The following is a 21,373-nucleotide window of genomic DNA, read 5'->3' on the forward strand; positions in this document are numbered from 1 at the left end:
TGCCAATGGGGGTTCGATTTTAATCATGATAAAACAAATAAGGGGCGAGTTTGATCATGATATATAGATTATTTAGTTGACATATACAAGTTTTCCGTATTAAAGAGCTTAATTTTCTACCAAAAAATCCTACTTCGATATAGTGAACCAGTGTTAAATCAGATTTTTCTGATTCAATATTGACAAGATGTAGCTCAGTAGTCAGGCGCATAGAGGACCTTATAAAAGTCGAGATTGTTCAAGATATCTTAAAAAACAAATAATCCAACTTCTAGTCCGATTCTATCTAGATAAGCTTTAGCCTATAAACATAGCTTACAAAGTGTTAAGCATAGTGAAACTTATAAAAGCCAAGTTTGTTCAAAAAAAAACGCTAATAAAATAAGTTTCCATATGGCTGCAAGTGGTCCGATATAGTGTTCCGATTTTAATAAGTCTGTCTATTGGTCAGCTTTAAATAAGTTTTTGGTGGTTCCGTGTTTATAAGATTTTGCTCGGAAGTAAGAAACATGGTGAAACCTATAAAAGCCGAATTTGGTCAAGAAATTAAAAAAAAAAGCCATCCATCGATTATTCCCTAATTCAGCTATTGATTCGATGTATATAGGATTTTCTTCATAATTAAAGAGTCTGGTGAAGCTCTAGTTTGGTCAAGATATATGGTTTACATACAAGTTTTCAATCTAGAACTTAATTTTCTACCGTTAATTTCTGAGATTTTGCCGATTTGATCTTGTTTAAACGTAATCCATAGCTCATAAGCTTTATGAAACGGGCAAAAGCCGAGTTAAGAAAGAAAATGTCTATATCATATCTGATAAAGGGGTTCGAGCCCCTATATACTTAGAGGATCGAACATGTCTACCTTAATGCTTTACACATAACGTGACTTGAATTTTAATACCTTCTCCACTGTATACAAAATTTGTAAATTAACTTGCAAGTGTGACGAATTCTTAGTCCAAGTATATATATAGAAACAAAAACCACGCTCGAATAGTAGTATCCGGCCAGAAATGACGTGGTTTTCAACTTTGTTTTACACTTTTCTCATAATACGTGCTGCTTTTTGCACAGCAGAAATGGAAAATGAAATGTTTCTATACAGCACATCTGTTGGGAGCATGTCGAAGCTGGTGCAGCTGGAAAATAAGCTGATGAGTAGTTTGCAAGTTATTGCCAAGGACATGCAGCAAAAGCTAAATATGATAAGGCTGTAAGTGCCAGTGGAAAAGTAACTGATATATTGCTTTACAACCAGCTTTATCACAGCTACCAGCAATTGTTGAAGCGTTCAACCGAGGACAGCTCCGTGGGGCAAGAGGAATATGTGGCAAATCCACTAAACGCGTTCGCACTGCTTCGAAGATTGCAGCAGGATTGGCCCAAATGGCTGACATACCTGAAGACTCAGCCCGAAATAGTAGAGATGCAGCAGCAGCTGCAGAAGGCGCCAAACGAGAAAGATTTGCAGACAGCTATTAAAGGCTTGCTACGCATTGAGAGAATCTATGACCTGGAGGCATCGCACATGGCCAAGGGCCTGTTACTTGGCAACCAATACGAGTGGGTAGAGCATAGACCGGCTACCTCTAAAGCTAGAATTCAATAGGACACTTTCTCTACTTCGCTGCAGCTCATTTCTGACTGCGCCCGACTGCGTAGCCTTGGCGGACAATCTGTTTAATCGCACGGAGTATTCGAGATCAACGCACTGGTACCGCACTGCAATACGTCTGTACAAAAAGCCGCATGGAAAACTGTTCGGCCGTGTGCTGGGCTTAAAGCGCAAGGTACTCAACAGAAAGTATGCGCAGGCAATTGTCTACGAGCGTAAGCAATTCAATTAGCATCAATTAATATCTCGACTCAATATGTAATTGCATATTTATGTCTGACAGCGGATGTCTCACAGGAGCCGCAAGTGTCCGGTGTAGAGCCCGAATGGAAGGATAATGTAGATAATGTCATCAGGCAACTTGTCAGTCAGTCCAGTAGCGACAAAATCCAATATATGGTCAATAAGTATCTGGAAGTGAACGAGCAAATTTTCATTGATCAGCGAGCTAAACACAAGGCAAAGCCCAATGCGGTGGAGAAGGGCTGTCGTGGACTGTGGCCAAAGCGGCAGACCCTTCCATTGACCTGTCGGTACGTTCAGCAGCACTCGGCCTATCTCAGGCTGGCACCTCTGAAGATGGAGATCCTGAGTTTGCAGCCCCTAATACAGCTATATCACGATGTACTGCACGACTCCGAAATCGAAGCTGTCAAAAATGTGACAAATCATCGGGCAATGGCTGAGAATCTGGCCAGCACAGTAAAGTTGATCACATTGAGGGATGCGCCACATACACAAAACATGCATCGTAGAATTACGGATATGTCTGGCCTGGATATGGCACAGAATAATACGCTGCATTTGCTCAACTTTGGCCTGGGCGGTTATCTGGGCAAACAGTTAAAGTTGCAAGGCAATCGCATAGCTACAGTCATTTTCTACGTACGTAAGACAATTCGGAATTTCTAAAGTTCTTATACAGCAGCATCATTTGCTAAAACAGGCTAGCGATGTTCAGCTCGGTGGCGCCACCATATTTCCAAGGCTGCAGCTCGTGGTGAAGCCAAAACGCGGCTCAGCCTTGTTGTGGTACAATTTGAATGCTGCTGGCAAACCGGATCCGCTGACAAGGCATGCCGTCTGTCCTGTAGTCGTGGGCTCCAGATGGGGTAGGCTTTCAACAGACAACACACAACTGCAAATAAAAGAAAACTATATTAAACTTGTTACAGCTATATCGAAGTGTATAGAAGATCAACAGCAGCTGCCCAAGAAGCTGTGCCTGGCCTGAATAATATCGAGTTTTCGCTTATAAGATAAAATGTTAATAAACAGCTCAATGCCAACAAAAGTGGAACAATGCCGCCTCTTGCCCCTCCTAACCTACTCACTTAGTAGCTTGCCATAAAAATTGCAAGCGCCACTAAATTTGGGTTGTTTGGGCGGGAACTAAACTGAATTTGCAGCAGGCAGCTATCTGCTATATCGTAAGCTTATGTGCTTGCCCCAAATACCATTTAGCGGAAGTGCACACTTCAATAATGGAACGGGCGACGCAAAGTGGCAAGTGGCACCCGAGTGCAGTAAGGACAAGCGCAATGAAAGGCGCATTGACAATGGCGCGCACGCGACGTACTTAAAGAAAAACAACGTACATTTTTCACCCGGCTCACACACACACACACACACACACACACACACACCCAACTGATTTTATGTGCAATGGTGCAATACGTTGAGCTGACGGCAACTGTTGCCTTGCCATGAAACTTTTCATGAATATTTTAAGCAATTGCATAATTTACAAGAGCAGCAAGAATCAGGCGCAACAGTGAGTCGGCAAACTAATTGCCAAGATTACGCCAAACTCAAAATGCAATGGACAGCGGGCCGGGGCTCAAATAGCTGCACTAATTGGAAAATTTTCAACTGCAACTCTTAAATAGTGCTAATACTTGGTTAAGTTGTCGGGCCCGCCACGATACCAAAACTAACAATGGGTTTGGGGGGTCGGGATTTGCAGCCAAACAGAACAAGTTGTCGGCTGTGAGTGTTGCGGGCAAATAAAATCAGCATGAAAGCAATTGTGCAACTCACTCAGAAGTGTCCCCGAGGCACACACACACAGCCAGATGCACACAGGACAACGGAAATTAGACACGGGGCCAGAGCTGAAGCCAGTGCCAGTCAGGCCCCAACTGCTTTTCAAATGGGCAACAATGAAAGAGAACTGACGCCTGGCGGCTGCTGCTAGTTGGATTTAGCAATGGGAATGCACTTTAGTGGAAACTACATATGCAAATATACAGAAGAGTAAAGCATGCAGCGACACACCAATTTACTAAGAATAACTAAAGATATTTTAAATTGTGCCATAAACATAAAGTTAACCGAATCTTTTGCCACTGCCAATCAAATGTTGCCGTGGGCTACAATTGCAAAACTTAATTATGAAGCTTACATTTAAGACGAAATGCTTCCATATTATTATATTATGAGCTGGAAAAATCATTGCCTAAAAGGTTGACCAGCAGTCAAAAGACACTCAGTTGTCAATGGAATTTATTGTATGGCTGTGCAAGCTGTTGAGTCGAGTCAGAACTTCAGCGAAAGTAAATCGCAGCTGCAGTGCAAACCGTAGCGCCGAGATATGCCAGAAGATCCAAGCGGCAGCAAAAGCAGACGACAGTTTGCGGCCAGTTGGAGGGGGTATATTGTAGGGCGATTTGAACTCTTAAGTGATTGAATTGTTATCAGCGACACGAATTTGTCTAACCATTTGGATGATGTCGCCCTGGGAATGGAATTGAAGCCAAGCGCTGCGATAATGGTGCCTAAAGGACAAGTTAAGCGAAAACTCTTTACAATTGTCAAAGCGTTGAGTAAATTCTACGCGAACTTGCTCGTTGGTCGTGTAGTAAAATATCTGATGCTGTTGTTGCCACTTCAAAGGGATGCATACCTCATGTTGCAAGCAGCTTGAGCTGTATTACAAATTGTGTGTGTGTGTGTGCGGCACCTGCAGGGAGTGAAGGAGAAGGGGAGTTAAATCGGTGCAGCACTAACAACACTTAACTTACTTGTTGCCAAGTCATGGCCGCCAACAGCTTTAGCTGCGCTCTCTGCCACATATGCCATACGACGCCACTTGCCACTTGCCACATGCCACATGCAATCGCTGTACTGCGGCAAGCTGCTGGGCCATGCGCCTTTCCTTTACCCAGCTTATGTAGAACTTCTTGCCAAGCTGCCGACGACATTGAGCACTTCATAAATGCCAAGCTTGACTCCCAAGTGTCGCTGCTCTGCGCGTGGATGAGTTTGTGCAGGTGCCCAACGAAGGCTTGTTATGTTGTTTTAAGGCCAGACGCTGTCAGCCGCATTAGATCAATATGGTATGGATTAATGGCACGAATTGGGTTTACTCTAGAATTGTTATTATATTAATCTCAAGCATTACAAGAACATGTTTAATCATAGCTTATTAAGGGATACACATGAAATGTACACAAAACTAATTAATGTATTGCTGAATGTCAAATCCAGCTACAAGTCATCGCCGTCATTTGGCAAACTGGCATCCTCCATTTTGCGTATTTGCTCCCAGCTCAGCTTCGATTCCTTGACATCTGTTATGGGCGCCGAACAGTATGGACAATAGCGAAAGTCCATCAAAAAGAATTCCTGCACAGAGCGACCATTGACAACGCTTAATAGAAACCCACCAACCAAAGGAACACCCAACACTCACCGAAGGATGCACCTTGCAGTGCTCACTTATGCGTCCATGGAAATAATGATGACAGCGCTGGCACTCGAATGCCTTTTGCGGGCGGAAGCAGACGCATACGTGCACCTCGTACTTGTAATCCGATGGCAGCTCATATTTCAGTTTATTCTTTGCCTCTTTGTTGTTGCTCTTCTCATTGTTGTTGTCGTTGTTGTTATTGTTGTTGCTGCACCAGTTGTTGTTCTGGTCGGCATATTCATTTTGATTGGAGTTCATCATTTGAAAAGTCAACTGCAGATTAGTAGAAAAGTTGTACATGTAAATATCGTTGATCTTTTTACTCTAAAGGCTTTAATTGGCTTGAAATCAACATTGCACAGAATTCTTAAATCATGACATTAAATAAAAAGCCTACTAATTTGACTTATTATTGAAAACTTCATAAGCTCACATTCACACACACACACACATGCATATATGCGTGTGTGCATGTGTATGTATGTGTGTACGCAAGCTTGCCTTTTTACAAATGAAGTGTAAGCTAGTGTGTGTGCTTGCATCTAAACCAATTAACATAATTATGCTGATTAATAAGTCAGTATCAATTACCTTTTAATGAAAACGAGTGCGTTTGAAATAATAAAAACGCGAATTCTTTAATTGCGACGCGGCTTCTTTCAACTAAGCGACCAGTGTTGACTAGCTTCGAAAAGCAATAATAACTTAGATAAATAAACAGCTGCATTTCGTATGCAATGTTTTTATATCAAATATTTTTTATTTTACCTTATTTACCTTTACAGTTGCAACTAAAGCTGTTCTTAGCAATTGTCGCAAATTTCTGAATTAATTAGCTGGCATCTTTTCAAAAGGCCACGGCCAATTGGAAAGCAGTCGAACTGGCAACGCTATCTCTGGAATGCTTTAGGTAACGGTGCTCATCAGTGCTGTAAAATGCCTCAAAAACATGTGCGCTTGTTGAATGACGCACTTTCCAAATAGTACATACATACACACATATGCATGTACATGTGTGTGTATGTGTATGTAATCAAAGGCATCGTTCCCAAGGAACAGAATGAATGTTTAGATACACAATGGTATCTATATATTTATGGATTTCATTGTTCATTTGTTTACATATACACGGGTATTTGTAGTTGATATTGTGTGTCGTCAACGACAATACTCTTACAGCTCTTTTGTTTCACATTTGATCCGCCGCCATTCGCAAATCTTTGGCAGCAGCTCCGCAGAAAGCGCAGTTGCGTGCATCCATTAGATACGCAATCTGTGGATATAAAAAGCCGATCGCGGCATTTATTCATATATGTATATGTAGTGTGTAGTGTAATTGTTTACTTCTGGATGCGCGTTGCAACGCTCCCCGATGCGGCCCACAAACGACTTCCCGCAACAGGTGCAGACAATCAATCCGCGCTTGCGTTCACAGATGCAGCTTTCTAGACAACTCGCCTCCGCCTTCTTGTAGACAGAGAATGATGATGGCGCCGTTAGCCAGGAATATTTCTTTGATTTACCGTTGTCTCTTTGAATTTCCATGTTGCAGCTTTTGTTTTTGAATTGACTCGATCGTTCACTCGGCTTAATTTTCATCGACTGACAGTGCTGTAAAATGTTTTCAGCCAGCCGCGCATGTTATGGGTATTCCGGCATTCGAAGAAAATTGTGTTTGTCAACTATCGCATAAAACTTTTTTTCTTTAATTGACTGCGCAATACTCTGTTCGAAGTGTATTAACTTCGGGCATTGAAGATGATTTAAGAAAATTATAAATCCAACGCGGATATACATTAGTATAAATCTCAAGTTTCGAATCTCAAATTTTACGGTCAACAAAACTAACTTCGTGCAAAACGAATACAGCCCATTTCAGTTTTAAAATAGTGTAATTTGAAAAATATGACGCTCGTGAGCTTAGCAGGAAAAATGCGTGGTTGTTGTCGCTGCTAATAAATAACCCTTGTGTTTAGCGTAGACACAAACACCGAACCATACTATTGTCATCTCTGTCTGACACGTGTTGCATGTGCTTCCAAATATACACACAATATGTAACATTCAGCGCCGTCGCAGCAATGTGAAATATACAATATGGCGATCCACCTTCAACTGGCTCGTTGGTCTAGGGGTATGATTCTCGCTTCGGGTGCGAGAGGTCCCGGGTTCAATTCCCGGACGAGCCCAAGTGGTTAATGTAATTATTTTGTACTTTCTTTTCTTAATACAAAAAATCTGATTTCAATTAATTGGCTGCAATTTACAAAGAGAACTAATAAAAAATAAATTGCCGCTTTACAAACAAAACAAGTAGCTGCTCCAGACGTCGTCAGTTTTATCAGATAATTTGTTTTGTTTAAATTGTTTAGAGTTCATGAGTAAGAGCAAAATTGTGTTATTTTTGTTTTGTTTCTTTCTTGCTTCGCATTTGGTTGCTATGCATAATTTTCTGTTGTTCTTCTTGTTGTTGTTGTTTTGTGTGTGTTTTTTTTTCCTTGTTGTTTCTTTTCCTTTGTTTTACATACATAAGCATTTTTGTTTAGCATTCGTTTAGTTTTTTTTTTTTAGCATTATGTGCTGGAAATACTTAGAACAATATGGTTTTATTAATTAAGATTAAGATTTGTTGTAAGCGCTGCCGCGTTCTCGTCTGCCTGGTGAGTGTGTGTGTGTATGCTACATGCGCTGTGTGCGCGTGTGTGCCTGCCTGTATATGTGTGTGTGTGTGTGTGTGTGTGTGTGTGTATCTGAGTGATTTTTGTGTGGAGGGGGAGAAACAGTCTCTATGGATGCACTTGGCTGCCGCTGAACATGTCTCCATTGCCGCCAGCTCACTCGTATTCCAGAACATTCTTATGATAGAATAATAAATAACTGCAAGGATTGAATAGATAGATAGATAGATAGATTGGCAGGTGTGTCAGTGTATTCGATGTGGCCGCCAACTTACCCCTCGCTGTCGAGCACCTGTTTGAGCGAAGCCATTGTTATCACATGATCATCGCACTTGACCCACGTGTCCTTCTGGTGACGCACATAGGCCGTATAGTGGCCGGTGTCAATGGTGCCCACATGATTGACGACCGCGTACAGAGAGAAACGAAAGTCGCCATAGGCATTGTTTTTCTCGGACATGAAGGGCGTCATATCGAACTCGACGGGAAACTGAATGAACGACGATATTTTGCGGTCAATCAGAGCCGAATGCTCGAAACGCTTCAGATGGAACGAAACGACGCTGGGCAGGGTGCGCAGGCTAAACTGTTTGGTGGACTCTTGATACGATTTGCAGGTGGAGCATTTGATTTTGGCCGCCGAACCGAGATGCTCGGCTCGCGTATAGCGCTCCAGGCAGTCAATCAGCGTCTTTGGCGTGACGCCGCCGTGCGTGGTTGTCTCGCCGAGATCCAGTGAGATATCCCAGAAGGGATCGAATGTGGTCGAAACGCCGTTGCATGCCTGGCACACCACATCGCTCTGCAGCATGCCCGTAAAGATTTGATCGATGATGCAGTTGCACTGGCCATAGCAATGCGTGGCCGTTGCATTGCCACCTGAGCTGGAATTGCCGCCCGATGCGCTCGAGCTGTTGCTCTTGCTCTCGTGCTCCGACTTGGCCTTCACGCAATGCCGATGCAGCACGTCCAGCGTCGCTATAAAAAACTCGTGCGCATCCTGCTGCTCGTAGCCGGCCAAATGCTTTGCATGATTCCAAATTAAATGCAGCAGGCGATGCAGCGACAATGGCGAACGTGAGCCCGAATAGAACTCCTAAAAGAAAAAAAGAGAACAACATCAAAACGGGCGCAACTGGACACAGCTGGAAAACAGCGCATGCGCTTACCTGGAACAGACGCGACACCTCGCACACCAAGCACTTGTGTGTGGCCTTGCTGCCACAGTCGTGGCGATCCGACATGAAATAGTCGCTCAGCAGCGGAGTGTGCACCAGAGCCTGCGGGAAAGCATTTCAACGATTACAAAAACTAATCCAAAACAGCGAACTTCAAACTGACGCAGACTGAATACCCTTCCAGGCATGAATCTCTATACAAATACAAGTTTTACGTGCTGGTTCCTACGGCAGCTATATTATATAGTGTATATTTATAGGCGGTTAAAAGCGATCTAGAATATATATAGCTAAAAGATCATGTCTTTGGCTTCAGCTGTTATTGCCAGTTTAGCTACTTTTAGTGAAAAGCAGCCAAATTTTAACTGCTTTAGCTAGTTTTTGGCTGCTCAATGCGAACCCAGCCTTTTTAAAGCTAGTTTTTGTGGCATTTGGCAACACTGTCTACATTGCGCACACTTTCGATAGCACTTGGTCAAACTTATCGATTATTTTCCAATAATATGGCCTTGCCCTTTGACTAGGGCTGGGCATACGCATATGAGTAAGGATTGTAATCGAATAGCGGCATTTGTGGCACTCAATTGTGTCTCTCTCTCTCTCTCACCTGGACAATGCAGTTCATGAAGCATGTCGCACCCAGATTGAGCAGTCCACGCAAACCAATCGTTTGATTGGGTCGCACCAGACGACGTCGTGCATTGGCCAGCAGTAGATTGGTCTCCTTGGGCGTGGGTATCCAGGGCTGCCAGCCGAGGCTCTTCTGCAGATCCTTGGCCTCCAGCTTGCGATTGATCAGCGCGTACTCGCGACTGCGCGCATCATAGATAAAGTCCCGGCACGCATAACAGTACAATGTGCCATGGGACAGCTCCAGTGCGATGTTGTGCTTCTTGGCGCGCAGGTGGCTAGTTATGTGCGCACCGCGGCAGCCAAAGTAGATGCAGTGCAGGCAGGCGTACAGCTGGATGCCATAGCTGCCGCACTCGAAGCAATTGCAGTGTATGGCCTATGGACAGGGTGGAACGCAAAAAAGGTGGTAGGGGTGGAGGATGGGTGAGGCCTTGGCATTGCCTACTGCTGCCCGCTTACCTTTTTCAAACGCGCATCCTTGTTGACACAGGCGGCAAAGTAGGCATCGATGACCCGAAAGGTATCGTAGCTGTGCTCCTTCACGTAGGTCTGATAATGCCGGCAGCCCGTTTCCGACATGACGTTGACGTCGACGTCAACGGCGCTGCTGGTGCTGCTGCTGCCGCTGCCGCTGCTACTGCTGACGTTGACGTTGACGCTAGCGTTGGCGTTTGCGTTTCCGTCAAGCTCGGATGCAAGCTTTTGCACAGTGCGCAAATAAACGGGAACTGACAAATGCGTCGCATTCAGTGGACCCTTTGTTAGCTGTGCGCCTTCGACACTACCCCCGCCGCCCCGCCCACCACTAGCAACAGTTTCGTCGGCCGGACACCGGCCGGCAGCTGCCTTTGTTGTTGTTGTTGTTGTTGCTGTTGTAGTTGTTGTTGCTGCAGCTGCTGCTGCTGCTGCTGCTGTTCGTGGGTTTGTGGACGCTGCTTGTGGGGGTATACGGGGTTCAGGTACAACGTCGGCCGCTCCCCGGCCGACCGAGGCGTATGCGCGCTTGTTGTTGTTGTTGCTGCTGCTGGCTCTGCTGCCGGCGCCGCTGCTGCTGCCACTGCCACTGCTTAAAATGCTTGTTGTACTATCAACGCTATTCTCTTTTGTTTTCGTTCGTTTTGCAGACGGCTGTGGCACGTTGGTTTTATCACACTTGCGCTGTTTTCGCCGAATTTTGGCCACTTTTATGCTGAACACGGACACGAATTGTGTTAAATAGGAACTTTGTTTTTGGGCCGTTGATGAGTTTTCTGTTTTTTCAAAGACTCTGATTTTGCACACGCACACACACACAAATGCCACAGCGCACACACGCACAAACACACACGCACACATGCATGGAAGCAGACACAAACATACGAGTAGTAGTAGCAGCGAAGCAGAGCAGCGCACACAGCTGAAGTCGACTCGGGAATTGTTGATATTATATCGATACCAACGATGGTTTTCTTTTTTTTTGGTTTTATGCGCGATGTTTTCATCTGCCGATATATGAGTGGCCAAATAATCGAAAGTTCTATGCAAATTAACTGCTATGCAAATAATTAATATGATTTAATTAGCACGTTGTTGACATACAAATTAATCTCGCGGCAAGCCGCCAATCTGTTAATTTTTAAATCGATGCGCAATTTGTATTTTAGTATTTTTGAAAGCGACTATTTTTTGCAGTGTGACCATAATGCGCTAGAGAAACAAGAACACCAATGCAAATACAAAAAAAAAATACTGTATCGAATTAACAACCATTAGAAATTTCCTACCCAAACACTTTATTCTTGTTTACAATACGTAAGGAGCACAAAATAAATCATGGAAAAGGTTTGCCGCGTATGCCGGGACGGCGGCATTAATCTAGTCGACATCTTCGCCGACCAATTGGATTCGACGGACGAACCCAGTTTGGCGGAGATGCTGAGCGAGTGCACAAACTGTGAAGTAACCCAAAATGATGCACTGCCTCAACAAATGTGCGAGTCCTGCGTTCTCTCTGCTCAAAGTTTCTTTAAATTCAAGCGCACTTGCGAGGAGAGCCATCAGTATTTCATGCAGCAGCTAGACGCCAGGAATATGCTTGAAACCGACGATTGGCCACTTTCCGAGTGGGCCAAAAATATGATGTCTGTTAAGAAAGAAGAAGAGCAATGCGAAGAGAATCTGGATTCAAAAATAGACATATGCGAGTACACAGAAACGCGTTCAGATGATTGGCATTCCAATGCCAATCCCATTTGCCTGTTCGAAACCAAATTCATCGATTGCGACATGAAATGCGATGTCAGCTGCAAAAGCTCCTTTAGTGAGGAATTAATTATACCCTGTTCCGATTCTAATACTGATAAGAAAGCCCACTTCTGTGCAACGTGTGGCAAGGAGTTCACAACCAAAAGGAAACTCAGCCTGCACGAGAGCTTCCATGCACGCCAACGGAAGCACGAATGCCAGCTGTGCCCGAAGAAGTTCGTCAATCCGGGCAATCTGGAGGATCATATACGCGCACACACAGGCGAACGCCCCTACAAATGTCCCCACTGCGTCAAGGCATTTACCCAGCGTGGACGGCTCAACGAGCACATACGCATCCACACTGGCGAACGTCCGTTCAAGTGCTTGGAATGCCCCAAGACCTTCGCCAATGCAGGAAATCTGACGGTGCACAGACGAATTCATTCGGGCCATCGACAGTACAAGTGCAACCAATGCCAGGCGTCCTATGTCCAGCCAGCGGCGCTCCAAAGACACCTGCGCGTCCATCTGAATGACGAGCGTCCGTTCAAGTGTGACATCTGCCTCATGCCCTTTCCCAAGAGCTCGTATCTCAAGAGACACATGAAGAGCCACACAGACACGAAGCATCTTCTCGAAGATGAAAATAACTTGAACCCCTTGAAGAATGTGTAAAATCGCTGAGGAACACATGATAAAAGAACTGAGATTTCGCTTTCTCGATCGATTCGAGGCGAAGAGAACGAAAGGTCTGAACCCAATTGACTGACTTACAAAACAAAAATGTTAAATTATCATAAATTAACCAAAATTTAAAACGATTAATAGCTTAGATATTTATTTTTGAAAATGGTGAAGGGTACTTATTTTCTAAAATTATAGTTTACCTAAGAAAATCTTTAGATTCGATTTACAGTCGTTGCGCAGCAAATCATAAAATTAAAAATAAAATAATCAAAAAATATACATATTTTATTTGAATTTGTACTATTATTGATAACTTATACCTTATATCAACTAGCTGGCTTAGTCTCGTTGGCCACATTTCATTGTCAGGAGCTCGTTCCAGAGCTAAATCGCCTTCTTGTTCAGATAAGCCTGTGCTTCTTCGACCTAAAATGGACAAGCAGCATATAGTCGCAAGAGTAAACCATATAATAATTTGCATACAGTCTTAAACCATGCCGTCGCGGGCCTGAATACCCAGCGAGACACAAAACTCATCTCGGAGCGCGGCGCAATTCCATGCATGTGCAAATGCTTCACAGAGATGAAAGGCGGCACATGGAATCCGAAGAGCGCATCCGTTGTATTAATGCCTTTTGATGTAAAAAAGCTCTTGAGGCCCTGCTCCATGCGAAGCACTAGAAATTATAAAGGTTTAGTTATATAAACGAGCATATATATAAGTACGTTTGTTTAATCTACAAACCCATTTTTTCGTGCGATTGGTTGAGGACCTTTAGACTGTCATAATGCTGCTTTGTCACAATAAGATAATGATGTCGCGATGCCGGTCGTATGTCTTTAAATATGGCGAATTCGTCAGTCTCCATTTCCAAAATTGTTTCAGTTTTGCCATTTGAGATATCACAGAATAAGCAATTTTGATGGGCCATATTGGTCGACCAAGCAAATTTTACAAATAATAACAAAGCTGAAAACAGCTGCACAACAATCGCTGTACTTATCGATACTACGGCAGCAGTTTGATATAGTTGTCGATATTTTTTTAAATTTCAACTATCGTCTAGACAATTGTATTTATCGATACATGGCTTAGTCAGTAACGGTGAACTTGCTACTGTGTGGCTGCATCGATATTCCTAGTTTCCCGTAATTCAAATAAAATGTTAAGCTTATAAAACGCAAAAACATAAGATATGAATATTAAACAAGTTTAACGCGTTGCACTAATTAAGTGTGTGTTAGTGATAGTAAATTTAGTGCATAAAACATATACGTAAATCAGAGTGCGATCTCATTTTTTCACGCCGCAATACGCAATTGAAATTGGGAAGACGAATGAAAGGCAAAGGAAAATGGTGAGCATTTACAGTTATGTGGGTTCTATGTGAAAAAAGGCGTTTGCTATTCATGTATGTATGTGTGCTCAAAAAGAGCTCCAAGTATGGAGTGATTTTTGTTGATCGCCTGATCCAGAGTGGACACCCTGTATATTTTTCAGTCGGCCGGCCAACTTGCAACAGCTGAGCGCTGTAAAGCTGCAGCTACCACTCTCGACTTTCAGCTGCTCTCTTGGCTTTTAACGTTTTTTCTCTGAGCCAGCTGTGCTGCTTTCGCACTGAGTCTGCTTGTTGTTGTTGTTTTTTTTATTTATTAGTGTGCTGCGCGCTTGCTTGGCCGCTCGCTTTGCCGCCTGTCTGCTTACAGTCTGAGTTTGGTACGCAACGCGTTCGCAACGCGCGCGTTTTTTATTATTATTCGTATTCGGCCCGATCGCCGTCCAATTGGTACTCAGTTTCTTTTGCACTCAGTTTCTTCGCGCAACTTTGCGGCTAATTATTGAATTAAATTCAGTGTGAAAAATGAGCAAAACTAAAGCCAAGCGGAATAATTGAGCATTTTTTAGCATATGTAAGCAAGTGATAACGGTTTTTCAAATTGCTGAAAATTCATGCATACCGAAACTAAGTGTGCCCACATTATTTAACGAAATTGTCAAAAAAAAAAAACCAATACCAAAAAGCGCTTTCAATAATGAAAAGACAAATGAATGAATAAATAAACTATACAAAAAAGAAATAAACTCAATTAAGAGATAGAAAACTTCAAGCAGCTTTTTCGATCGTTAAGGTGACAGGAAATTGAATACACCTGTGAATTTTGATTGGCATTGAAGTGATCAGAGAAAGCATGTTTGAAAACACACCTGCATGATTTTTGATCCCGCCCCCTATGCAATTGTTAATCGTTCAGATGCTTAACACCGCCTGCCCACCATATACGCCTATTCAAGGCCCACAGCAGCCCAATCAAACATTAGTTTCTTCAACTGGCTAACCGAAAATTGCCAACTTCCTGTACAGCGTGTGTCTGTCGAACGGGGCGCCGAGTCATTAGCTCCTCGTCATGCCCACTCAAAGTACCGCTATGCGCCGGCTAGTCGTTGTATCTGTAGAGTCGCGCATGTATCTTTAGCCAGCAACATACACACACACACACACACACATGGATAGACTGGGCACAGGTCTAGCCGATCCCGGCTGCTGTGGCCCCTTCACTTTTTTTTTTTTTTTGGTTTTTCTGCTCAGCGAAAAAGTTGGCGCGGCAAGTGCATTTCGCATTCCGCTGGCCGAAAGTCTCTTACGAGTTTTGCATCTCTGCATCCTAACTTTAAATTGAGGCATGCCCTCTCCCTCTCTCTCTCTCTCTCTTGCGCTCTCGCGCTGCATTTCTTTTGTCGTCAAGTTCAATGTGCGTTGACAATTTTCCATTTCGAAATGGGCTGGCAACGGTTTTCCACTTTGTTTTTCGTTGCGTACTTTCACACACACACACACACAGCAATTTCCATTGTATTTGGGCAGCTGTGCGTGTATTTAAATTTATTTTAAATCGATCGCCAATACAAATCATTGGTGCATATGTCGCGAGGTCTGCTAATGCGCCACTGTCATTCAACCCGGAACTGTGAACTGCCAGCGTTAATGTTAAAGATTCATTCCGATTTTGTCGCCCGATGCTAAAAAATCATATGGCAAATCATGGATCAGTACAAGCTGCAATCTTTTTGTGAAAGCGCAAGTTGTTTTTGTTTTTGTTTTTTTTTTGTAAAGTGTAAGTTTAACACTTTTCCCGCACTTACATGCCTATAGATACATAACTGCATAGATACAAAGATACATGGATACTTTCGTAAGCATCTTTTCACTATTACCAACGTATTTTGTCGTGTTAAAGCCGCTTAATTGAAAGTCTTGACTTATGACTCGAGCGTTCAGCGTGTGTGTGTGTGTGTGCGAGTGTGTAAAAAGTCGAATGGAAAATGAGTTTTCCAGCTGCGCAGCGCCAGAAAAATAACCATAGACAGTTGCATGTAAAGTACGTGTGCTGTAAATTAAAGTGAAATTTAATATGCAGTCTTGATCAGTTGATAAATATACGTATATTGATAAATTACTGGCAAATAAACGCGACAAGACGAGTTATTAGAGACTTGCAAAGTGTTGAAACATCGTATCTCTGTTGATTTGCATCTTTAACAAAGTAAAGCCCATAAATATCCTATTCTCCTCAGTGTGTTGCCATAAAGAAAAGCGAAACAAAACTAAATAAATCAAGAAAATTTAGCATATTTTAATCAGCACAAATAAACAAAGTTTTAAACAAAAAAAAAAAAAAAAAAAAAAAAACGTAAAATCAAAACAATAAACAACAAATTTGTATAAATAACCAAATGCTGTATTCGCATCAATTTTATGTTTATCATTTTATTTTCATTGTGAATGTGAAAGTGGTGAAAAATCACGGCTGTATTTCCAGCTAGAAGACACGCTTGCCGGAGTTATACAAAAGACAGAGCAGAGAAGAAAGAAACATAAAGGTAAAGCAAAGCACACAAAATACATAAATAATAAATACGTACAAATAATTTATAAGTTAAACGAAAGCTTCAGCCCAGACACCACCCCGATGTTGAACATTTGCTATTCAGATGATCTTCTGGCTCGATATATTCAGCTTGCCTTGTTATGCCTATTGACGGCATCGGGAGCTAAAACCTCATCTGAGCTCATCTCGTCGTTTCAGCGCGAAAGATCAGCAATAAACTTGTTCGGGTCGCGCTCATTGGGCAAATGACTCATTTCGACCGTTTTGGCAATGTCTCGTTAACTGTTTCTAATATTAACGTATTTGTGTTTATAATTTTTATTTTTTCATTAATTTTTGCATAATTTTGTGTGCAGCTTTGGTCAGCTGCGATTGATTTGCAGTTTAAGGCACGTTTTGCTGACGTGAATCAAATAATACACAAGTAAATATGTGGGTTGTATTCTTGATACCCTATAAAACCAGCTGTGTGGGGTATGTTACGCACTTAACCCATATACAAATCATTTTGTCTGATGATCTAGTTAATATTTGAGCATTTAGTTAATGACACTCGCTACAGGGTGTCTGCAAGTCAAGCGCACTCGACATATTTGCTTTACTTTCCACACGGCTGCACATCTTTTACGCAACTTGTCAGCGCTCAATGTCAAGGTTGTTGTCGGATTTTTGATATTTGTTTATACATGTATACTTAAACCGTCCCGGCATTTGCCAGGTCTGTGCGAGTAGGCCCGTCTGAGAGACAACCGCCTGCCTGCCTAACTGGCTTATTATTGCGGCCGCTAATTGCGGCTCAACACTTCTCGAGTGGAACGCCCCGATGTTGTTTTGGCATTTTGTAATTGCTTCATTTCGGCGACGTGTTGCGGGCATTTAATTGGAGCTCACGCCTAAATGGTAAATGTGAGCAGATCAAGATAATGGGAATGCTCAATCCTATATGGCAAGATTAGCGGCATTAACTGGTCATCATTTAAATGTAAATTTAACAATTATGGGTTTTGGTATATTCATGAAGAGTTTTTAGTGTTGTCAGTCAATGTATATATATATATATATATCAGTTTATTCCTACATTCTGCCACTGTCTTCAAACATATTTTAATATTAAAATATCACTACGATGACCCTCAGCCATTCTTGAGATCTTAATTATCATTGAAAAATATCGCGCGATTTCAAGGCTATTATTAGCCATTGATAATTGTGCCATCTATCGATGAAAAATGCATTTATCACCATTTTTTTTTTGGTAGACTTCAACAGCTTTTATCGTATCAATAACCAAATGGTTTATTAATTATTAACTCATTAGGACAAAAAACGAGCCAAGGTCTTGGCCCCAGGTCACGCATGTTGTTGGTTGATACCGTTCGAAGTGTTCTTTTGCCTCTGCAGAACCGTTAAAAATTTCACCTAGAGCGCAAAAGCGAGCCAAACTCGTCTTGCGTTCTGAAAACTATCATAAATTTGACTTTTTAATGACAAAGAAACATTTTTTATGCGTTTTTTTTATGTGTGAAAATGAAGCAGAAAGCATAAAAGAGAGCGCAGCTAAAGCAAAAAGCCAAAAGGGCGCGGAAATACATGAAACAATAGCTAAGCTCAAAATGCCGCAAATTTAATACTCTTTCTAGAACAAATAAAACAAATGAAAAAGTATTGAAGTGTAGTCTGTAAAAATAGTAGAAAAAGAAAATATATTTCACATCTCACCCAATTATGGGAAAAAAACTGGCCAAAGTTGTGGCTAAGCTAAACTAGAATTTCTTTTGATGTTGAGCATATTAACCCAATATTATCTATAGGCTCGCTTAATGGATCTAACTCAGGTTTGATGCATACATTTTTACTGCAAGATAATGTCTAGTATATTGAATAAACCCATTGCTAAACTCAATAGATATCTGCTGTTAGGGTATAGCAAGAAGACATTAGATGCAGTTAGGCAGCAAGTGTAAATGAGCTGGAGAAAAGTAGACACACAATGGTATAAAGTTAATATAATACGTAATTATAAGCGGCCCCCGGCACCGTACAACATATGGTAGGGGCATTCAGTTAGGTTAGGTCTTTGGCACAAGCAGTTAGTACAGAGTAGTTCTGCGGATCATGACTTAGAGAAATGCGTTGCGGCCACGCGGATGACAGCGTGTAAATAATAGCCAACGGGGTGTTTAAAGAAACCGAACTACTGAACAACAAGTGTAGAAGACCATCAGAGGCCTGCCTCTGGGCAGGCCACAAATGAAAAGCTGGACAGTAGCGGCGCGGGGTCAGTGAACTTGGCGCCTACTAGACTGAGAGCTCAGATTGATGAAGTTGGCTCTGGGACATTCACTTTGACATCTTTTTCGGTTTTATATGACAAAAAGATTGTTAAAACGACTGCAAGCTGTTTGTATTACTAATTTAATTGTTTAGCATTGTTCGATAGATTACTTTTGAGAATTATCACCAAAGTAACAAATTGATAGCACATGTGAAATGCGGCCTTAAAATAGATTTATGTGTGTCTTTTAATTAAATAAAACATAGCTTATAAATACTTGATTAATAAGAAAGAATATACGATGTTGTTGCTTTTACAATCACGATAATGCGCCGACCAAATAGTTTATAATTTAAAAGTCACGATATTTGCGATAATAATTGTTAATTATGTTTGGGCCTGCGCATAGTTGATGTAGTCAGAATATATTCATGATTTATTAACTCGATTTGTTTTTAATATATTAGTGGAGTGTGGCTTTGTTGGACTGAGTCAACTTTTGTTTTGATTTGTTTATGTTTGGAATTAGATGTAGCATGTGTATGGAATTTCATTAAAATCTTCTCTAATTTATGCGTGCATATTTGTTTGCTTGCCTTTATTTTATGATGAACTGACTTTATGCAGTTTTTAAGTAATACGTAAATCTCGTCATATAACAGTTTTTTGTTAATATTTATGCAGTGTTTAGCCGGTTTTCAGCCATATTTTGTAATCATTTAAGTAGTACTTAGGCAGACAAATGCAATATTTTAGCTTGAGAGCCGTATGCAAAAATATTTTCAAGCTCCCATTGATTTGGGCCGGTAAGAAACTCGTTGCAATCGTCTAAAAACGGTGTTAATAACGCAAAACAGTTGCGTTTTAACATATGCCGTGGCATAGAGACCAGCAGCTCGGTGTGCAATCATTTTAAACGGCAACTGCAACTTCAGTCGGCAACCGGCAAATACAACAACAACAACAACAGCAACAACACAAGGCGACCGCCTGTTGGCTGCTTGTCTAACTATTTTAACCCAGTTTTGTGCTATGGCCACATTCTTGTAGGAGCGTAAACCATAAACAAGTTTCAGTCAAGCAAAAAAAAAAAAAAAAAGAAAAAATCTAACTGGCAGTAAGTTGAAAAAAAAGGCTGCCTGCAACAGCGATAGCCAACAAAATGTGTGCAAATTGAAATTGCAGCTAATGAAAAGGCCAATTGCAAGTGCGCAACAAGCGAAAAGCTAAAAAAAAGATACAAGTAAGAGTGCTCTAGTCGGGAGTGCTCCACTATGAGCTACCCTTTACACACTGCTGGGCGATATTTATCGATGGTATGACATTTGAGGCAGTTATTGATAAGAAGATAACTGCATTCTGCATTTTAGATACGAATTTTTTTCAAGCTTCTAGCCCAGGCGGTTCTCGAGGTGGATGCATCAAAATAGACGGGTCAGAAATGTTTCCATCTCCTGTTCTACATATATGCACATTAGCACAAAATCATTTTACTCATTTTCCTGGGTTACAGGGTATTTGAAGCGTTTGCATTGCACATCAGCTTCAGTAACTAGCAATTGTCGGCCCTTTTGGCGACTTTAACTGGTGTAAGCGCGGTCATTCATTGCGTTTAAATGCGGGTCAATAGGGATTTACGGTTAGGCGTGCGACCGTTTCGTGCTTTAAGTATCTGCGGAAATGCGGTGCCTGTTAATGAGAGCGCCAACCGATTAGTGCCCCCTCTCTGCCGATATGTAACATGAATGGACACATTGAGTGGGTCAGCAGCAAACAATAGCAATGGAAATGGCAAATGTGAATGGGAACAACAATGAGTTACAGTCCAAAGCTGGCAACAGTTATGGCAATCATCAGCTGGCCAGTGGGTCCATTGTGTTCAGTTGCAGCTAATTTTGCCATGTCCAACTTAGAGTCTGGAGCAGTACGTTTCAATCTAGGAATGCGAAGACTAACTGTGCCACAACTCTGCGTACAACTCATGGACATTCCAAATTCACATCTTTAATGCGAAATGCGCTTCTCTGTGATTCTCATCACTTTGAGTATCATTTCCTGTTTCTATCGTTTCCCAATAACTGATGTTTTCATGCTTTGAAATGCTTTTGATGGCTATTTATTAATAGCCAGTAAAAGAAGGGAGTAAAATTATAATTTAAATATAATTATAACATTTATATCGAGAGACCTTCGGCGGAAGCTTAGCTGGGACACGAACCCGGAACCTAGTTCAGCTCAATTAGAAGTATATAGCTTGTGAGTATTTAATTAAGAAGCTCAAAAGAATTGATTTGTAAATGCTATTGAATTTTATGCATATCATGTTGGCAAATTATTGCCAAAAATTTACCACTTCCCTTGAATATTGTTGCAAGTGCGTTTTGAGTGGCTTGCAAAATAAGTAACGAGAAGCCCTACAAGCGCCCAACCAAAACTCGTCTTGCGTATGGTCAGTAACCTAGGTGCGAGTAATGTTTGTATTCGCACTCGTAACCGTAT

The 21,373-nt window shown here is 41.9% G+C and overlaps 6 protein-coding genes and 1 non-coding gene across 13 annotated transcripts in view; 4 read left to right on the plus strand and 3 right to left on the minus strand.

The window, feature by feature from the left end:
- Positions 1–1,002: 1,002 nt before the first annotated feature.
- On the plus strand, positions 1,003–2,915 carry LOC138911010 (prolyl 4-hydroxylase subunit alpha-1-like). Its single transcript, XM_070207800.1, has 6 exons — positions 1,003–1,216; positions 1,273–1,566; positions 1,637–1,833; positions 1,902–2,503; positions 2,565–2,730; positions 2,794–2,915. Exons 1-6 carry the CDS (start codon positions 1,017–1,019, stop codon positions 2,850–2,852), a joined length of 1,518 nt encoding a protein of 505 aa, XP_070063901.1. The 5' UTR covers positions 1,003–1,016; the 3' UTR covers positions 2,853–2,915.
- A 2,066-nt stretch (positions 2,916–4,981) lies between these two features.
- LOC6623996 (uncharacterized protein CG13380) lies at positions 4,982–5,994 on the minus strand. 2 transcript variants are annotated; one of them, XM_015174976.2, is made up of 3 exons: positions 5,901–5,994; positions 5,313–5,582; positions 4,982–5,245 (listed from the first exon to the last, which is right to left on the minus strand). In XM_015174976.2, the coding sequence occupies exons 2-3, from the start codon at positions 5,568–5,570 to the stop codon at positions 5,108–5,110; spliced, it is 396 nt and encodes a 131-aa protein (XP_015030462.1). In that variant the 5' UTR covers positions 5,571–5,582; positions 5,901–5,994; the 3' UTR covers positions 4,982–5,107. The 2 variants fall into 2 exon arrangements, with proteins under 2 accessions (XP_015030462.1, XP_002048378.2); XM_002048342.4 differs by lacking the exon at positions 5,901–5,994 and having other exon boundaries at positions 5,313–5,670.
- Positions 5,995–6,370: 376 nt separating this feature from the next.
- On the minus strand, positions 6,371–11,218 carry not (ubiquitin carboxyl-terminal hydrolase nonstop). 2 transcript variants are annotated; one of them, XM_002048343.4, is made up of 6 exons: positions 10,258–11,217; positions 9,773–10,174; positions 9,157–9,267; positions 8,263–9,083; positions 6,654–8,186; positions 6,371–6,582 (listed from the first exon to the last, which is right to left on the minus strand). In XM_002048343.4, the coding sequence occupies exons 1-5, from the start codon at positions 11,131–11,133 to the stop codon at positions 8,144–8,146; spliced, it is 2,253 nt and encodes a 750-aa protein (XP_002048379.2). In that variant the 5' UTR covers positions 11,134–11,217; the 3' UTR covers positions 6,371–6,582; positions 6,654–8,143. The 2 variants fall into 2 exon arrangements, with proteins under 2 accessions (XP_002048379.2, XP_032290289.1); XM_032434398.2 differs by lacking the exon at positions 9,773–10,174 and having other exon boundaries at positions 10,258–11,218.
- TRNAP-CGG (transfer RNA proline (anticodon CGG)) lies at positions 7,427–7,498 on the plus strand. The gene has a single exon. It is a non-coding gene; the product is annotated as a tRNA-Pro (tRNA).
- A 293-nt stretch (positions 11,219–11,511) lies between the features above and the next one.
- Positions 11,512–12,988, plus strand: LOC6624619 (zinc finger protein 664). The gene has a single exon (XM_002048344.4). It carries the CDS (start codon positions 11,611–11,613, stop codon positions 12,697–12,699), a length of 1,089 nt encoding a protein of 362 aa, XP_002048380.1. The 5' UTR covers positions 11,512–11,610; the 3' UTR covers positions 12,700–12,988.
- LOC6624347 (adenosine 5'-monophosphoramidase HINT3) lies at positions 12,846–13,706 on the minus strand. 2 transcript variants are annotated; one of them, XR_004303519.2, is made up of 4 exons: positions 13,457–13,706; positions 13,195–13,388; positions 13,032–13,137; positions 12,846–12,921 (listed from the first exon to the last, which is right to left on the minus strand). XR_004303519.2 is itself a non-coding variant. In XM_002048345.4 (3 exons), exons 1-3 carry the CDS (start codon positions 13,641–13,643, stop codon positions 13,096–13,098), a joined length of 423 nt encoding a protein of 140 aa, XP_002048381.1. In that variant the 5' UTR covers positions 13,644–13,706; the 3' UTR covers positions 12,973–13,095. The 2 variants fall into 2 exon arrangements, 1 of the variants encoding a protein (XP_002048381.1); XM_002048345.4 differs by lacking the exon at positions 12,846–12,921 and having other exon boundaries at positions 12,973–13,137.
- Positions 13,707–14,430: 724 nt separating this feature from the next.
- bbg (big bang) overlaps positions 14,431–21,373 on the plus strand; it is a 134,041-nt gene continuing 127,098 nt past the window's right edge. For 3 of the 4 annotated variants that reach the window (XM_070207791.1, XM_070207790.1, XM_070207789.1), the window contains exons 1-2: positions 14,431–14,622; positions 16,286–16,591. The gene's annotated coding sequence lies outside the window, so the exon portion shown is untranslated. Of the gene's footprint in view, positions 14,623–16,285; positions 16,592–21,373 lie in introns of those variants that run through there. The other variant, XM_032435165.2, reaches the window with a different exon arrangement.

This window comes from Drosophila virilis, chromosome 3 (assembly GCF_030788295.1).
Source record: "Drosophila virilis strain 15010-1051.87 chromosome 3, Dvir_AGI_RSII-ME, whole genome shotgun sequence".
Taxonomy (NCBI): Eukaryota; Metazoa; Arthropoda; class Insecta; order Diptera; family Drosophilidae; genus Drosophila; species Drosophila virilis.